Raw genomic sequence first — 17,839 nt, 5'->3', positions numbered from 1 at the left:
ATTACCTAGCGTCTGGTAACGCTAAGCGGGCAAACATACAGAAACAGCAAATTATTGTCATCTTTGCCATCACATAAGAGATGTTCCAGGTGCTTTTTTTTTTAAAATGCTCCACTGCTCTTTGTAAGGTGCGCACTTTTAAGTATAATACAGATGCTGATGAATGAACACAATATTTCTTTGTCCTTCTGCAATACAGGGTGATTGTGCATCATACATGGCAGTCAGGGGTAATTTTTAATATTTAAATGACATCTAAGTTGGAGATTAAAATTTATAAAGAGCAGTGAGATCCCAGGAAAAAGGATGGGAAGCCACTTCTACTTTCAAATGCAATAAAACAGATGGACCTCCCAGTCCAGACTTAAGCATTAAAATATTTAAGAGTTCCTATAATGCTGGAAACCTACAGAAGGAAATTCTCTCTGTCTCTATCACACACACACACACACACACACACACACACACATTTTGCATTGCAAACTTACAGGTCATAAAGTTAATTCCAGAGGGCAATATCAGATTTTGTTTTTAAAAGCCTAGAATGTCACCTTAGGACCCAGCACCTTGACTAAGCAATTAGATAACGACAGGGAAACACCATAACAATACTAAGTGGAGGGAAATAATGATCATGACCATGATAATCATTACCTTGAAATATCCTCAAACATTTTGCAGAGAAGATCTAATTATTCCCTTGCACATCCCTCCTGGGAATGGTGTTATTATTTCCATCTTGAAGACAAATATAATATCTGCTCTTGATTTATAAGTGTCATTTCTTATGAGAAGCTTCATTATTTGTTTTCTTTTCATCTTCACAATATGAGACTTAGACACCCGAAATTAACTCCGTAGAGTTAGAGGCAGAATGATCTGTGTTTCAATGAATGATTGATTAAAATCTAGTGTTTTTCAAACTGTTTTAATCATGCATGCATGATGTGAGCATAATAAGTTGCTTCCGTCATGTCCGACTGTTTGCAACCCTATGCCTGCCAAGTTCCTCTCTCCATGGAACTCTCCTGGCAAGAATACTGGGGAGGATTGCCATGCCCTCCACCAAGAGGTCTTCCCAACCCAGGAATCAAACCTTTATCTCTTATGTCTTCTGCATTGGCAGGTGAGTTCTTGACCATTCGTACCGCCTGGGAATCATATTCCCTATAAAATCATAAAATCTTTACAAATATAGAAATTTTGAAGAATCAGATACAAAATATAACTAAAAGGTCTAGTGCTTTTTCTGAGCTTTGCTAGGTACATGCAGAGCCCCCCCTCCCACCGGAACTTTAGATTGGGTAGTAGGGAGGAGAAGAGGTAGAGAAAGTATTAACATGGTCTTCTTTTTCCTGGCCCCCTCAAATAAGACCTGACAACTGCAACTCTTGCAGTGAGTTTCACCTGAAACTCAAGTGGAGGGTAAGAGGGAAATGGGAAGAAAAGTGAAATGAAATGGAACTGAAAGTCAAATCCATTTCACTTGCCTTCACTAATCAAGGTTATTTTATGACTTGCAAGTTCTCCAAATAGCTTAAACAATAGATGCTTGCCTGAGATGTTTTAGGCTGTGTCTAGTTGGAACTGACCTGGTGAACACTGGATGGGACCACTGACCCTCCAATTGGGCATGCGTGAGTGCCCACGCAGTGACCTTTTGAGCATTATGCCTGTGCAGAACCAAGATTACTGCATCTTTGTCCGATCACCTTTCCCCGTGCTCCCCATGTCCCAGACCACCTTTTTCTTTATTCGTCATCCTGTAAATATCCAAACCCTCCACTTTCAAAAGGCGGCTTTGAGATTTGTCGTCCTGTCTCCTCACTTGGCTGCCTTGGGAATAAACCCTCCCTTTACTGCAAACTTCAGCCTCTCAGTGGTTTGCCTTACTGTTCTTAGGGCAAAATGAACCTGGTTCAGTAACAGTAGGAAAAAAGAAGAAATGGAAAAGGAAACAAGAAAGGAGTAGGTAATCAAAACACTGAGTGGCTGTTCCTACCTGTCAGGGCTGTGATACAGGATGCTTCCAAAGGGGCTCTATAGTTTGCTAGGACTGCCATAACAAAACACCCCAGGCTGTAGCTTACACAATAGAAATGTGTATTCTCAGTTGTGGAGGATAAAGGTCAATATCTTGGTTTTGATAGGTTCAGCTTCTCCCGAAGCTTCTTTTCTTGACTTGGGAGAAGGAATGCTCACGTGGTTGTTCCTCCATGTGCATGAGCCCCTGCTGTCTCTCTGTGTATCCCAGTTCCCCCTTACAAGGACACCAGTCAGATTGGTTTAGGGGTCACCCTAACAGCCCATCTCTTTAAGCCCCTCTCTCCAAATACAGTTATATTCTTAGGTACTGGGAGTCGGGCTGAGTCTGGAGGAGACGCAGTTCAGCCCATAACATGTGCTTTTACTTAAAAACATCTTCAGCTTCCAGGCAAGAGAGATATTAAAAATGTAATAAAAACCATACAGCATAAGCACTGCTGTACAAATGGTTGTTAAAAGATAAACTGAGGCACACTGAAAGCTTTTAAGACCTTATTTGACCAAACATGGATTCACAAGAAGCAAGAAGATTGTCCAATTGGCTCTAGCTTAAGCAGCTGCCTACTTGTGACAGTTGGCTATTTGAGATTGGTGGCTCCTCAATTTCATTTTCTTCGATACTAGTGTAGGTATAGGAATTGCCTCTGGCTGAGGTTTTTTTGCCTCTTGCTTACATTGATCCCTTAGGCATTAAAGTCACCCTAGTGTAATGGCCAAATGGCCTCCTTGGTCACTTACTTTAACATGGTCATCCATACTTTGTCCCTCTACTGAGTCTCACATTTTTCCATCTATGGCCGAGTCAAGTCCTAGTTAGTCTCCAAAGTTGATTCCATCCATCTGCTGGGGGCTTCTTCCTGAGAGCCTTACTCCAGAGCTTCCAAAGCCCCAGACCGGGCTACTTTTTCTGCGGATGCCCGAAGTGCGTCTGCATAATCATTTCTGACCTTGTTCTTACTGAAGAGTGACCCACTGCCTCTTTTCTCGTCCTGTAAGATGACAGATGACAAATCCAGACACGCCTCGAGTTTTGTGAGAGCCACTTTTCTTTCAAAGCTCCTCTGCTTTAAGAGGCTTTCCCAATTATGAGCTGCCTCAGATGGCCTCTCCACAGAGAGTCTCGAGAAGGGCACACACATTGGCCCCTATGCTGACAATCTCAGATCTTGCCGAAGTGTGGCCACCCTACCTGCTGCCAGCTGCATGAGTTGGAAGAACAGTGGATCCCTGATGACAAGATTTTGGGAGGTGGTGGTGGCAAAACAGTCTCAGGAGTTCTTTCCAAAGTGGCCACAAAATACAGAAATATTTATTAGCCCCTACTTCAGGATGAGTTGACATTCAAGAAGAGTTGAAAATATGTGATTGGGGATTATATCCCTATGTTGTTGCTGTTCGTTTGCTAAGTCATGTCTGATTCTTTGTGACCCAATGGACTGCAGCACAGTAAGCTCTTCTGTCCTCCACTATCTCCCGGAGTTTGCTCAAACTCATGTCAGTTGAGTCGGTGATGATACAGCTATTTCACAATATCACATTGTAAATGAAGTCTCCGTTAAAGCACTATTATTGTTTTCCTGAATTCTTTAAAGAGTAAGCTTTGAATTTCTTGGTAGGATTATTTGATACTTGATTTTATGCATTGATAGTATCATGTGACATAATTGGCAAAATTGGTATGAATGTATCCATTATGTAATTAAGAACTTAAATTGAGTCAGTAGGAATCCAAACACACATTCATTTAACTTAGCCAGCTTACTGCATATGCTGGAGATGAGATCAAACACTAAAGACACAAAAATGAACACATTCCTGCCCTTAACAAGTTCACAGTCACAATGGAGGAAGGAACAGGTACAATCTAGAGACTGGTTCTCAAACTGAGCATGTGCAGGAATCACCTGGATGACTTGTTCAGACACCTCCCCCCTTCACCCCCTCACTAGTTTTTTATTTCAGTGGGGCCAGGAATTTGCATTTCTAAAAAAATTTTTTGATGCTGCTGCTACTCTTCTGGGACCACACTTTGAGAACCAGTGATCCAGTGTTACCAGCGTTGGGGGGCTCTGGAAGCTTTGAGAAGTTCCCAGCATGGCCAGAGGGAGAGGGGGCAGGGGGCAGGGGGCAGGGAAAGTTTCACAGAGGCAGTGATGTTTTAAAGAAGAAAGAGAGAGGGGTTAGGATATGCCAAACACTGCTGTTGCTAAGTTGCTTCAGTTGTGTCCGCCTCTGTGCGACCCCACAGACAGCAGCCCATCAGGCTCCTCTGTCCCTAGGATTCTCCAGGCAAGAATACTAGAGTAGGTTGCTATTTCCTTCTCCCATTCCAAGCACATTTGGTTCTAAAGAATAAAAGTAGGAGAAAGTACATCACATACAGGTTTTTATTTTTTAATGTGAATAGTTCCATTTGGCCGGGATGAAGTTTGAGTTTGAAGTAGCTGCAGGAGGTGAAGCTGGAGAAATATGCAGGGCTCAGAGGGCTCTGTTAGAACATGGTCCTGTATGAGATCATGTAGCCATGAATCCCCAGAGCCAGACTCCAAGCTGGAAAGAAAGAATCCTGGTAGAAGAATCGTCAGTTATCTTTTCATTAAAAGAGGCTTCTTTCCAGGCCTGGACATGACTTTCCTGGTTTGGGGGAGAAATCCTTTTCATTTCTATGAAATGACAAGTCTCACTGGAGGTGACATGGGAGTAGAAAGTGTGTGTTGTTTGCGTATCACTGGAACTGGTTGGGGCTTAAGTTTTTGCTGTTGTTCCCTGAAGTATGTCAGTACCTTAATAATTATTTGGTTGATTATGACTGGCTATTGGAAAACCCAAAGCTTCACCCACCTCTCAGGCAAGGGCTAAAACGCCTAGGAAGGAGAAAGTAGGAGAGAAGGGAAGCTGAGAGCACAGGTTTTGATGGAATATCCTCCATCTCTTTCTCTCTAGGGGAAGATGACGATGACGACGAATGTGGGGAGGAGAAGCTGCCCTCCTGTTTTGACTACGTGATGCACTTTCTGACTGTGTTCTGGAAGGTCCTCTTCGCCTTTGTCCCCCCGACAGAGTACTGGAACGGCTGGGCGTGTTTCATCGTCTCCATCCTCATGATCGGCATACTGACGGCTTTCATTGGAGACCTCGCTTCCCACTTCGGCTGCACCATTGGCCTGAAGGATTCTGTGACCGCGGTGGTGTTCGTCGCGCTTGGGACCTCAGTGCCAGGTAGGGAATACATGCCTATGTGATTGCCTCAGAAATGGAAGCCCTTTCACCTTCTTGACCTTTTTGTTTCTGCAGTTTCAAGGGCTGTGCTAACAAACCCAGCTGATGAAAGACAAAAGCCCAAAGCTATGCATGATGTCACTGCCAGAATATTGTCATGGCGTTTCTCAAGGTTAGAAAGCTGGTCAGTGTCCTCATGCTGACAGGGTAGCGTTCCCAGAGGGCCTGCCTGCCTGCCCAGAGAGAGCAGACTGATTTGATGGCTAGATTGATAGGTCAGCTTCCTATTACAATTAGAACTTTGGAAAACACAGCTGCAGAATCATCCTTAAGAACAAAATTTCTGTCTTCTATGTATTTAGTCAAGAAGCACTCACTATTTTGTTGGGTGGTTTACCCACTAAGTCATGTCCGACTCTTCCGAACACGTGGACTGTACGCTGCTAGGTTTCTTTGTCCATGGGATTCTGCAGGCAAGAGCGCTGGAGTGGGTTGCCATTTCCTTCTCCCAGGGATCTTCCCAAGCCAGGAATCAAACCCAGGTCTCCCACATTGCAGGCAGATTCTTTACTGACTGAGCTATGAATATAAACATTTAAGACCTGATACAATATTCTCTTGACCCAAATATTAATGGGAGTAAATAAAAAATTAACATGAAAACAAGGAAAAAGTCATCCTGACCAGAGTTTGAGCAGACCAGATGAACATCCCTTCATGCGTTCCTATAAGCTGAATTTTTCTTCCAATCTACAGCTATAGCTCATTATGTATACTCACTCTTCTAAGTAAGATAGCCTTCTCCTGAACATTACTTTGAGAGCAATAATTTTCAAACTTTGTTGGGCATCAAAATTACCTTAGAGCTTGATTAAAAAATGCAAGTGCCCGAGAGCCATGAAATCGGAGGGTCTAAAGAAGGGCCCAAAATGTATGTTAAGCTCACAGGTGATTCACAGGTATATATCAACACATCAGAGTTTATTATAACTCAGGTTCTGGACCCACTCGCCAGCACTGGTTGACATCTTGACAGAGTTCCAGCCTCAACTGAGAGTAACAAGACTTGTATCTCTATCGACAGAAAGTCAGTGACAAGAGTTGCAGTGGGCTTGGGAAAAGGCAGGACTAGCGGGGAGATATAGCTATTCCCTTCCCACTTTCAGCACTTGCCAGAGCCTTGATAAAAATGCTGTGACTTCTACTAACACTTGACATAGTTGGCAACCTGACTTTTGGGTTTTGAGACTAAAAACAAGCACAGTTGAACCATGATTTCTTGATCGAGATAATTAATTGTTCTTCTCAGGTATTTATTATCTCCGTGACTATGGATAGATTACTTCTCTGAGCCTCGGTTTTTTCATTTATGAACTAGGGATAACCATACTTAACTTGCAGAATGAGGGTAAGGACTGGGAAAATGCCTGTAAATTATACAGCTAGTAAAGCATCTGGGACATAGAAGGAATTCCATTAAAAAGCAGAGTTTGTGATTATGGTGTTGAATGGCTAAAGATGATCTGATGAGTATGAATCCAGACCCTTCAGCCTTGAGAAACAAGGGATGGATGAATTGTCCAGATTTATACTGGTCAGCCACAGCACTTGGTGTTACACAACTGATTGACTGTTTGAAGGTCTTGATCATGCTGGGCCCAGCATGGTTTGGGGGTCCAGCTGAGTTCATGGAGGAGCCGAGCGATTACAAGCCCACCTTAGAGAGCAGGGCTGTGCAAATTCTTCCTGTTGACTGCTGATCCTCAGAAGAGTAGATTCCCCCTTAAAACCAGCTGTTTTCCAATAGATGTGTATTTGGTCTTTAATTTTTTCTAAAAATGACCAGAAATATAGCAAGCAAGAGGAAAACATGAAAATATTCTTCAGTTGCTTTGTTTCGAGAACATGTACACAAGCACGGGAACTAAGCATTATGTTCAGCCCTAGCTCTGTCTCAGGTTACTATAGGAAAACGTCAGGGGATCTGCTTTCCTTAAGGCTTGGGTGCGAAGTCACTGTGTGAAACGGTGCCCAAGTCGGTGCACACTCTTGGCCGTGGGTTTAACCCTTGAAGAGAATATGTGCAAATTATGGTAATGAAGGCAAAATTAGATCTCATGACAGTTATTCAAAATTAGCCTGAATTTCTGATAAGTCAGCAATAGGGCCTACCAAATGCATTTCTGACTTTAAAAGGGATTGAAAAAAAATACTTTCCTACATGAAATCCTTGGGTCCAAAAATGTTTTGGGGTGTTTTTCTTTTTTTCTTCATTCATATCAATATCTCAAAGCTGGCTCCTTTTGCTATATATCAGTCTTCCAACATGGCTCTGTATCTTGTATTTGAATGAACCCTTTTGAACATTATTGAAGCCGTATGATTAAAATTTCTTGTGTGACATGGAATGTGGATTACAGTAAACTCTAGTGCTTGATGGCTCAGACAGTAAAGCATCTGTCTGCAATGCGGGAGACCTAGGTTCAATCCCTGGGTCAGGAAGATTCCCTGGAGAAGGAAATGGCAACCCACTCCAGTACTCTTGCCTGGAAAATCCCATGGATGGAGGAGTGTGGTAGGCTCCAGTCCATGGGGTCGCAAAGAATCGGACACAACTGAGTGACTTCACTCATTAGTGCTTGAAGTCATTTGTCCTGCCGCTTAAAAACCAGTGCAGAACCCAAGCAGGGGTATCAAGAGGTGAGACAGCCTGTGGGATGATACAGCAGAGTCATTAGTTGTCAAAATGGTTTTCCTGCATTACCATAAATTCTTCCGATTGGGAAGCAGATTTCTTTGCTCTGTTAATGGGAGAATTCCTATAATTTGCTGTAATATTAACTGTGCAGTGTACTCCCCAAACAATATATTCACAGGTAATCTCACGTGATCATATCTATATAAACAGACATTCCCTCCCCCCCACCTCAGAAAACTGCAAATTGTTCATTCAGCATCTTGTTCAATATTTCTGACTTCATCCTTCAGTCCTTATGATTCAGAGCAGTGCTTGACTTCTTAGAGGGAAAAAGATGCTATTCTTCCCAAATGACAAAGCCCATTTGCTATGGGCAAAAAACTGATTCTTTTTACTTACAGCCTACCATTTGTTGGTATTGGTCCTAGAGCACAGCTCTTTCTCTAGGCTGACATCTTACCAGTTTTCCTACGGTAGAAAGGCTCCTGGCTAGTGTTTGATAAGCTGCTGCCTCCTCTGATGTGAGACTGAGATTCTTAGATTGTGATGGCATTTGAGCATTGAAAAGCTTCACTACTAGTCCTCCTGACTCAGGGTAGAATTAAATATCTATGTATCTCATTAATGGTATCTTCTTACCATATTCAAAATCTTGGAAAAAAGAGCTTATGACTTTGCAGATGAGACAGAGCTTCTTCATACCAACTGGTAGTGAGATTTTATTATTAACCTACCAGCAGAGAAGGACTCCTGACAACCCTCAGGTGTGCCTGTATAAGCTTAAAGAGCCAAACCTGTTCATAGAGGAAGAGTGTTTTCTCCTGACTCACCCTTCCACAGAGCTGCCTTCCTGGAAAAGAAGGGGGCTTCCAAAACAATATGTTCCCACCTCCTCATGTTGGAGTGAACAAGAGCTGGGTCTCCAGCCCTCTTCTTGGTCATGCTCAGCCTCTGGGCCATTGTCCCAGTCTCCAAGTCTTAATTACCATTGACACACCAGTGAGTAACAAGTGTACATCCCCAGCTTCAACTTATCCCTGAGTTCTAGATTCGTATACCAACTGCTTTCCTATATCCATACTGGATGTGTAATTCACAGCTGAAAAGCACCGTATACCAAATAGAACTGTTGATTTCTACTGCCCAAGTGCTTCATCTTTCACCCAAACCTATTCTTTCTAGATCTTGCCTTTCTCTGGAAAACAGTATCATCTTCCCAGGTGTTCCTGACTCCTTTGTCCTCATCCCCAGTGAATTTATTCATAACTCCTGCAAATCTTTCCTCTACCATCTATATTGATCAGACCCACTTAGCTGTCTCTCCCATAGTCATGCTAGTCTAGGCAACTGTTTTTCCTCACTCTAACCCCCAGAGTAGCCTCCTGTCTGTCTCCATGCTTCTTCTAGAGATGGCTTTAAGATGTAAATCAGAGTGCATTTCTCCTTAAAATCGTCTCAGTCTTTCTCTTTCACTTAGGATAAACTTCAAAAGCATCACTCTGGCTTACAAAGACTATGTGATTTGGCCCCTGCCTGTCTGTCCTGTTTACCTCCTTGCCCACTGTTTTTCAGCCTTCCCTGGTGGCTCAGTTGGTAAAGAATCCACCTGCAATACAGGATACCCAGGTTAGTTCCCTGGATGGGGACGATCCCCTGGAGAAGGAAGTGGCAACCCACTCCAATATTCTTGCCTGGAAAATCCCATGGACAGAGGAGCCCGGTAGGCCACAATCCATGGAGTCACAAAGAGTTGCACATGACTGAGCATAGTCTTTTTACTGTCCTTCATGTGCCAAGTACAGTTCTTTCTCATGGTTTTACTAGCTGTCTAAAATGCTCTTCCCCTTCATTTGCACAAGACTGGCTGTCTTCAGTTATGTCTCATCCTAAGTACTACCTCTTCAAGAGACCTTCCCTGACCATGCCATATGAAGTAGTCACCTAGTTTTCCTGTGTTATGTCACCCTCTTTGATATTGAGTGTTTATAACTTTCTGGATTTTTTAGTCTGCTTTTGAGTATTATCTTTGGCCTACTCTCCCCACGGAAATGTTTCATAGGAGCAGAAACCTTGCTCTTTTTCTCTATTACATCCCTGGCTCCTAGAATGATTCCTAGTTAGCATATAAGTAATACAGTTGTGTGTGTGTGTGTTTGTGTATGTGTGCTGTATATATAAATTAATGTACAACCATTCACACGAATATGCATTGGTCTGTCAGATTGCTTTCTTCATAACACCTTGCTTGTAGAGACAGTTAAGAATTAAAGTTAGAATCAAGGGAGATGAATAACTGTCTCTATAGTGTAGCTTATTTTTGAAGAATAGGATATATCTGAGTAGGCTATTGTAGTAAGAAGGGGCTAAAGTAAATTTCAAAGCACTAAGCGTATCAGAATGGAAACAATTTTTTCTCGTTCATAATTGTGACTATGGTGGGAACTGTGAGGAGCAAGATATTATCTCTTCATTCTTTGCTCTCCTATAATCTCTGCTTCCAAGACCCAGAACTCAGGCCAGAACTGTTAGAAACTTTAGGTATATTTTGTGGAGTGCTAAACAGGCACTTTGCAGCAGACAGGCATAAGTTCATAACCATGTTATGTCACACTGCTTCTCTGGAAATACAGGTTCAAAATACAAAAGGATAATGTCTAAGAAGGAACATTTGGAACCTAGCCTTTTTTTGTACTAGGGACCATCTTTAATTGGCAATCTTTTAGCACACAGTAATTTTACTTGAGTAAAACTTGGGTATACTAAGACAAGCTTATACATCAGATTCCAAATATGAACCTTTTTCTTTCATCTCTGGCTCCTTTTAAATCAAGTCAAATAGAAGTAAGCATTCTTCTTTAATTACAGAGAAATCTCTGAGATGTTGATGAGTTGCAAGTAGCTCAACCTGAGTCCTGTCTTGGTCTTTCTTCATATATCTTGATTGGGCTTGTGCCCAAAGCTTGCCTACTGCTCACTTCATCTTCTCTTTACTGACTGTTTACTTTGGGGACCAGAACAGTTTAAAAATTGGGTATTCTAGGCCACTGGCCTTGTCTGACTTCTGTTTGCTTCCAGTATTATGATTATCCTTTGAGTTCTGTCAAGTAAGAATTATTTTACCCTAGAGATTTTAAGGCATGAAGGAGAAGGAAATAGACAATTTTGGAGGTTTTGCCCTATTTTCTGCATGAAATCTTTTTTAAAAATAATCTTTATATCAGATCATCTATCATTTTTAAGTTACCACTTCCAGACTTTTAAATACCATAGGGTGTACATGATATAAAAGTAGCTATACTAGCCATTCACTTTGCCCTCTGATGGCAGTGTTAGTAAATATGAACCACGGGGGTATAGAAACAAGAGCTTTTTTAAAAAAAGTTTGATTGGAGTATAGCTCTTTTACAGCGTTTTGTTAGCTTCTGCTGTGTGGTAAAGTGAATCAGTTACACACATACGTATTTGCTCTTTTTTTGACTTCTAGACTTCTGCATTTTTTTAATTGAAGGAAAATTGCTTTACAATGTTGTGTTGGTTTCTGCCGTACAACAATGTGAATCAGTCATAATTATATATATACACATATCCCCTCCATCCTGAACTTCCCCCCACCTCACCCTTCTAGGTTATCACAAAGCAGGGTTGAGCTCCCTGAATCCTACAGCAAATTCCCACTGGCTATCTGTTCTACATACGGTGATGCATGTGTTTTAATACTACTCTCTCAGTTTGCCCCACCCTCTCCTTCCACAGCTATGTCAACACATCTGTTCTCTACATCTGTGTCTCCATTGCTGCACTACAAGGTTCATCAGTACCATTTTTCTAGATTCCATATATATGCATTAATATATGATATTAATTTTTCTATTTCTTACTTCACTCTGAATAACAGGCTCCAAGTTCATCCACCTCGCTACAGCTGACTCAAATTTGTTCCTCTTTGTGGCTGAGTAATATTCCATTGAATATGTGTCCCATATCTATATCCAGTCATCTGTCAGTGGACATCCTGACTCTTTTTAAAATTTCCGCCCCATTTAGGTGACCACAGAGCATTGAATAGAGTTCCTTGTGCTATATACAGTAGGTTCTCATTATCTGTTTTTAGTGTATATATATCACTCCTAATCTTCCAATCCATCTCCTACCTTGGTAGTCATAAGTTTGTTCTCTACATCTCTGACTCTATTTCTGCTTTGCAGATAAGTTCATCTGTAAAATTTTTCTAGATTCAACATATAATTAATACTAAGTGATATTTGTTTTTCTCTTTCTGACTTACTTCTCTCTGAATGACAATTTCTAAGTCCATCCTCATCTCTGCAGATGGTACTACTTTGTTTCTTTTTATGGCCGAGTAGTATTCCATTGCATATATGTACCACACCTTCTTTATTTCTCTGATAAACATTTAAGTTGCTTCCATGTCCTAGCTATTGTAAATAGTGCTGCATATCAGCACCACAGTCATCAAGACAGTATGGTACTGGCACAAAGACAGAAATATAGATCAATGGAACAAAATAGAAAGCCCAGAGATAAATCCACACACATATGGACACCTTATCTTTGACAAAGGAGGCAAGAATATACAATGGAGTAAAGACAATCTCTTTAACAAGTGGTGCTGGGAAAACTGGTCAACCACTTGTAAAAGGATGAAACTAGATCACTTTCTAACACCGCACACGAAAATAAACTCAAAATGGATTAAAGATCTAAATGTAAGACCAGAAACTATAAAACTCCTAGAGGAGAACATAGGCAAAACACTCTCTGACATAAATCACAACAGGATCCTCTATGATCCATCTCCCAGAATTCTGGAAATAAAAGCAAAAATAAACAAATGGGACCTAATTAAAATTAAAAGCTTCCGCACAACAAAGTAAAATATAAGCAAGGTGAAAAGACAGCCTTCTGAATGGGAGAAAATAATAGCAAATGAAACAACTGACAAACAACTAATCTCAAAAATATGCAAGCAACTTATGCAACTCAATTCCAGAAAAATAAACGACCCAATCAAAAAATGGGCCAAAGAACTAAATAGACATTTCTCCAAAGAAGACATACGGATGGCTAACAAACACATGAAAAGATGCTCAACATCACTCATTATTAGAGAAATGCAAATCAAAACCACAATGAGGTACCACTTCACACCAGTCAGAATGTCTGCGATCCAAAAATCTGCAAGCAATAAATGCTGGAGAGGGTGTGGAGGAAAGGGAACCCTCCTACACTGTTGGTGGGAATGCAAACTAGTACAACCACTATGGAAAACAGTGTGGAGATTCCTTAAAAAATTGCAAATAGAACTGCCATATGACCCAGCAATCCCACTGCTGGGCATACACACTGAGGAAGCCAGAATTGAAAGAGACACATGTACCCCAATGTTCATCGCAGCACTGTTTATAATAGCCAGGACATGGAAACAACCTAGATGTCCATCAGCAGATGAATGGATAAGACAGCTGTGGTACATACATACAATGGAGTATTACTCAGACGTTAAAAAGAATACATTTGAATCAGTTCTGATGAGATGGATGAAACTGGAGCCGATTATACAGAGTGAAGTAAGCCAGGAAGAAAAACACCAATACAGTATAGTAACACATATATATGGAATTTAGAAAGATGGCAATGATGACCCTGTATGCAAGACAGCAAAAAAGACACAGAGGTGTATAGCGGACTTTTGGACTCAGAGGGAGAGGGAGAGGGTGGGATGATTTGGGAGAATGGCATTGAAACATATATACTATCACGTAAGAATTGAATCACCAGTCTATGTCTGATGCAGGATACAGCATGTTTGGGGCTGGTGCACGGGGATGACCCAGAGAGATGTTGTGGGGAGGGAGGTGGGAGGGGGGTTCATGTTTGGGATCGCATGTACACCCATGGTGGATTCATGTCAATGTATGGCAAAACCAATACAGTATTGTAAAGTAAAATAAAGTAAAAATAAAAATTTAATTTAAAAAAAATAATAAAAATAAAAATCAGATTCATTAAAAAAAATAGTGCTGCATACATCCTTTCAAATTCTGATTTTTTTGATTCAGTTTTGGTTTTTTGATATTGAGCTGCATGAGTTGTTTGTATATTTTGGAAATTAGTTCCTCATCACTTGCTTCATTTATAAATATTTTCTACCATCCTGAGGGTTGCCTTTTCAGTTTGTTCATGGCTTCCTTTGCTGTGAAAACAAAAAGGCTTTAAAAAAAAAAAAAACATTTTATTTTGTATTGAGGTATAGATGATTAATAGGAGAAGGCAATGGCACCCCACTCCAGTACTCTTGCCTGGAAAATCCCATGGATGGAGGAACCTGGTGGGCTGCAGTCCACGGGGTCGATAAGAGTCGGACACGACTGAGCGACTTCACTTTCACTTTTCACTTTCATGCATTGGAGAAGGAAATGGCAACCCACTCCAGTATTCTTGCCTGGAGAATCCCAGGGACGGGGGAGCCTGGTGGGCTGTCTTCATTGGAGTCACACAGAGTCCGACATGACTGAAGTGACTTAGCAGCATAGATGATTAACAATGTTGTGATGGTTTCAGGTAAATAGCGAAGGGACTCAGCCATACATAAACATGTATCCATTCTCTCCCAAACTCCCCTCCTATCCTGGCTACCACATAACATTGAGCAGAGTTCCATGTGCTATACAGTAAGTTCTTGTTGGTTATTCATTTTTAATGTAGCAGTGTGTACACACTCATACCAGACTTCCTGACTATCTCTTCCTCCCAGGCAACCATAAGTTCATTCTCAGAGTCTCAAAATCTGTTTATATTTTGAAATTAAGTTCGTTTAAATCATTTCTTTTTAGATTCCACATATTAGGGATGCCATACAATATTTCTCCCTCTCTTTCTGACTTACTTCACTAAATATGACATTCTCTGGGTCCATCCATGTTGCTGTTAATAACTTTATCTCATTCTTTTTAGTGACTGGGTAATATTCCACTGTATATATGTACCATGTCTTCTTTATCCATTCCTCTGTTGATGGACATTTAGGTTGATTCTATGCCTTGTAATATGCCTTGGCTATTACAATGAATATTGTAATGAATATTGAATGAATATTGGGGTGCATGTATCTTTTCAGATACATGTATCTTTACAGCGTTTCTAGGTTATCACAAAGCAGGGTTGAGCTCCCTGAATCCTCCAGGACTGCAGGGTCACATGGTAGGTCTATTTTTATTTTTTAAGGAATTTCCATACTGTTCTCCATAGTGGCTGTACCAATTACATTACTACCAACATTGAAGGAGAGCCCCATTCTCTCCACACCCTCTCAAGCATTTATTATTGGTGGATATTTTTTGGACAGCCATTCTGGCTGGTGTGAGGTGACATCTCATTGTAGTTTTGATTTCCATTTCTCTAATAATGAGTGATGTTGAACATCTTTTCATGTGCCTATTGGCTATCTGCATGTCTTCTTTGGAGAAATGTCTATTTAGGTCTTCTGCCCACTTTTTGAGTGGGTTGGTTTTTTTTCCTGCTGTTAAGCATCATGAGCTGTTCTGTAAATTTTGGAGATTAATCTCTTATCAGTCACGTCATTTGTAAATATTTTCTCCCAGTCTGTGGGTTGTCTTTTTATTTATTGTTTCTTTTGCTATGTAAAAGTTTTGAGTTTAATTAGGTCTCATTGTTTATGCTTCTTATTTCCATTAATAGCCAGTGAATCAAAAGAGATCTTGCTATGATTTATGTCAGAGAGTGTTCTGCCTGTATTTCCCTCTAAGTTTCATAGTATCTAGCCTTACATTTAGATCTTTAATTCATTTTGAGTTTATTTTTGTGTACAGTGTTAGGAAGCATTCTAATTTCATTCTTATAATACATGTGGCTGTCAAGTTTTCCCAGCACCACTCATTGAAAAGATTGTCTTTTCTCTGTTGTGTATTCTTGACTCCTTTGTCACAGATTAGGGGGCCATATGTGTGTGGGTTTATCTCTGGACGTTCTATCCTGTTTCATTTATTTACATTTCTCCTTTTGTGTCAGTACCATACTGTTTTGATAACTGTAGCTTTGTGGTATAGTCTGAAGTCAGGGAGCCTGATTCCTCCAGCTCCAATTTTTCCCTCAAGATTGCTTTGGTTCTTTGGGGTCTTCCATTCATATTTTGTTCTAACTCTGTGAAAAATACCATGAGTAATTTGATAGGAATTGCTTTAAATCTGTAGATTGCCTTGTGCAATAGAATAATTTTCACAATATTGATTCTTTCAATCCAGTGACATGGTTTATGTTTCCATCTGTCTGAGTCATCTTTGTCTTCTTTCATCACTTTCTTATAGTTTTCCAAGTACACTTCTTTTACCTCCTTAGGTAGGTTTATTCCTAGGTATTTTATGCTTTTTAACACATGGAATATGGGATTGTCTCCTAAATTTCTCTTTTGATCTTTCATTGCTAGTGTTCAGGAATGCAAAAGGTTTCTGTGCCTTTATTTTTTTTCCTGCCATTTAATCAGATTTGTTGCTGAGCTCTAGTAGTTTTCTTGTGGCATTATAATTTTTTATGTATAATATGTCATATGGAAACCGTAACAGTTTTACTTCTTTTCTAGTTTGGATTCCTTTTATTTCTTTTTCTTACCTGATTGCTGTGGCTAGGACTTTCAAAACTATGTTGAATTATAGCAGCAAGAGTGGACATCCTTGTCTTGTTCCTGATCTTAGAGGAAATACTTTTAATTTTTCACCATTGAGAATGATGCTCGCTATGGATTTATCATATATGGCTTTCATTATATTAAGGTAGGTTCCCTCTGTGTCCACTTTACGGAGAGATTTTATCATATGCGAATGTTGAATTTTGTCAGCTTTTTATGTCTCTATTGAGATGATCATATGGTTTTTAACTTTAATTTGTTAATATGGTGTATCACATTGATTGATTTGCATATATTGAAAAATCTTTGCATCCCTGGGATAAATCCCACCCAATCATGGCTTCTGATCCTTTTAACATTGTTGGATTCTGTTTGTAGTATTTTGTTAAGGATTTTTGCATCTGTGTTCATCAGTGATATGGGCCTGTAGTTTTCTTTTTTGCGTGATCTCTCTGTCTGCTCTTGGTATTGAGTTGATGGTAACCTCATAGAATGGCCCTGGGAATGTTCCTTCCTCTTCAATTTGTTAGAAAAGTTTGAAAAGGATGGTTATTTGTTCTTCTCTAAATGTTTGATAAAATTCACCTGTGAAGAGAGCTGGTCTCTCTGTTTTAGATGATTCAGTTGTTAGATGAGAAAATTAAGGCTTATAAAAAAATGATTTGGCCACATTTAGGCCAAGTTTATATCAATGGTAAATTATGGAATCCATATTATCTCATAATACTTAAATCTGGTATTTAACCACTTTATCATTCCACCTGGGATTTAGTTGCAAAGTAAGCATAGCAGATATCCTTTCCCATATAGTTTATAATTTGGGGGATATTACACTTTTGCCTTAATTTTAGTATTTTCCATTTTTAAAATATGCAACAGTGGATTACATTCAAGCTCCTTGGTATCTGATACTACATTTTTCTCTGGCATAAAACACCTCATAGAGTCCATGCTTCAAAAAACTTCAGAAAGTAGTAAAGACCTAATCCTCTATTCATAGATTCTTAGCATTTCCTACATGTAAATTTGAAAAAATTAGATGACTGGAAACTCTTAAGCATGTTCAGTTCTGACTCAGCTGGTGAAAAATAGCATGCCAAGATAATCATCAGCACAGCCACGTGCTGCTAATTTAAGTGACCACAAGGGAGGCTGGGTCATTCTGACTCTAGCTAGAAGCTGCCTGTGATATGAGGTTGCCCAGGCACTGGGGT

General features: G+C 40.2%; 1 protein-coding gene across 1 annotated transcript in view; it reads left to right on the top strand.

The window, feature by feature from the left end:
- Positions 1-17,839, top strand: part of SLC8A1 (solute carrier family 8 member A1) — a 356,874-nt gene that overhangs the window by 307,496 nt on the left and 31,539 nt on the right. The window contains exon 9 of the mRNA XM_052648493.1: positions 4,990-5,265. Coding sequence (XP_052504453.1) covers positions 4,990-5,265 — 276 coding nt within the window. The remainder of the gene's footprint in view (positions 1-4,989; positions 5,266-17,839) is intronic.

This window comes from Budorcas taxicolor, chromosome 11, assembly GCF_023091745.1.
Source record: "Budorcas taxicolor isolate Tak-1 chromosome 11, Takin1.1, whole genome shotgun sequence".
Classification (NCBI taxonomy): Eukaryota; Metazoa; Chordata; class Mammalia; order Artiodactyla; family Bovidae; genus Budorcas; species Budorcas taxicolor.
Note: the sequence above shows the minus strand (reverse complement) of the source record. Positions and strands in the feature narration are given on the sequence as shown.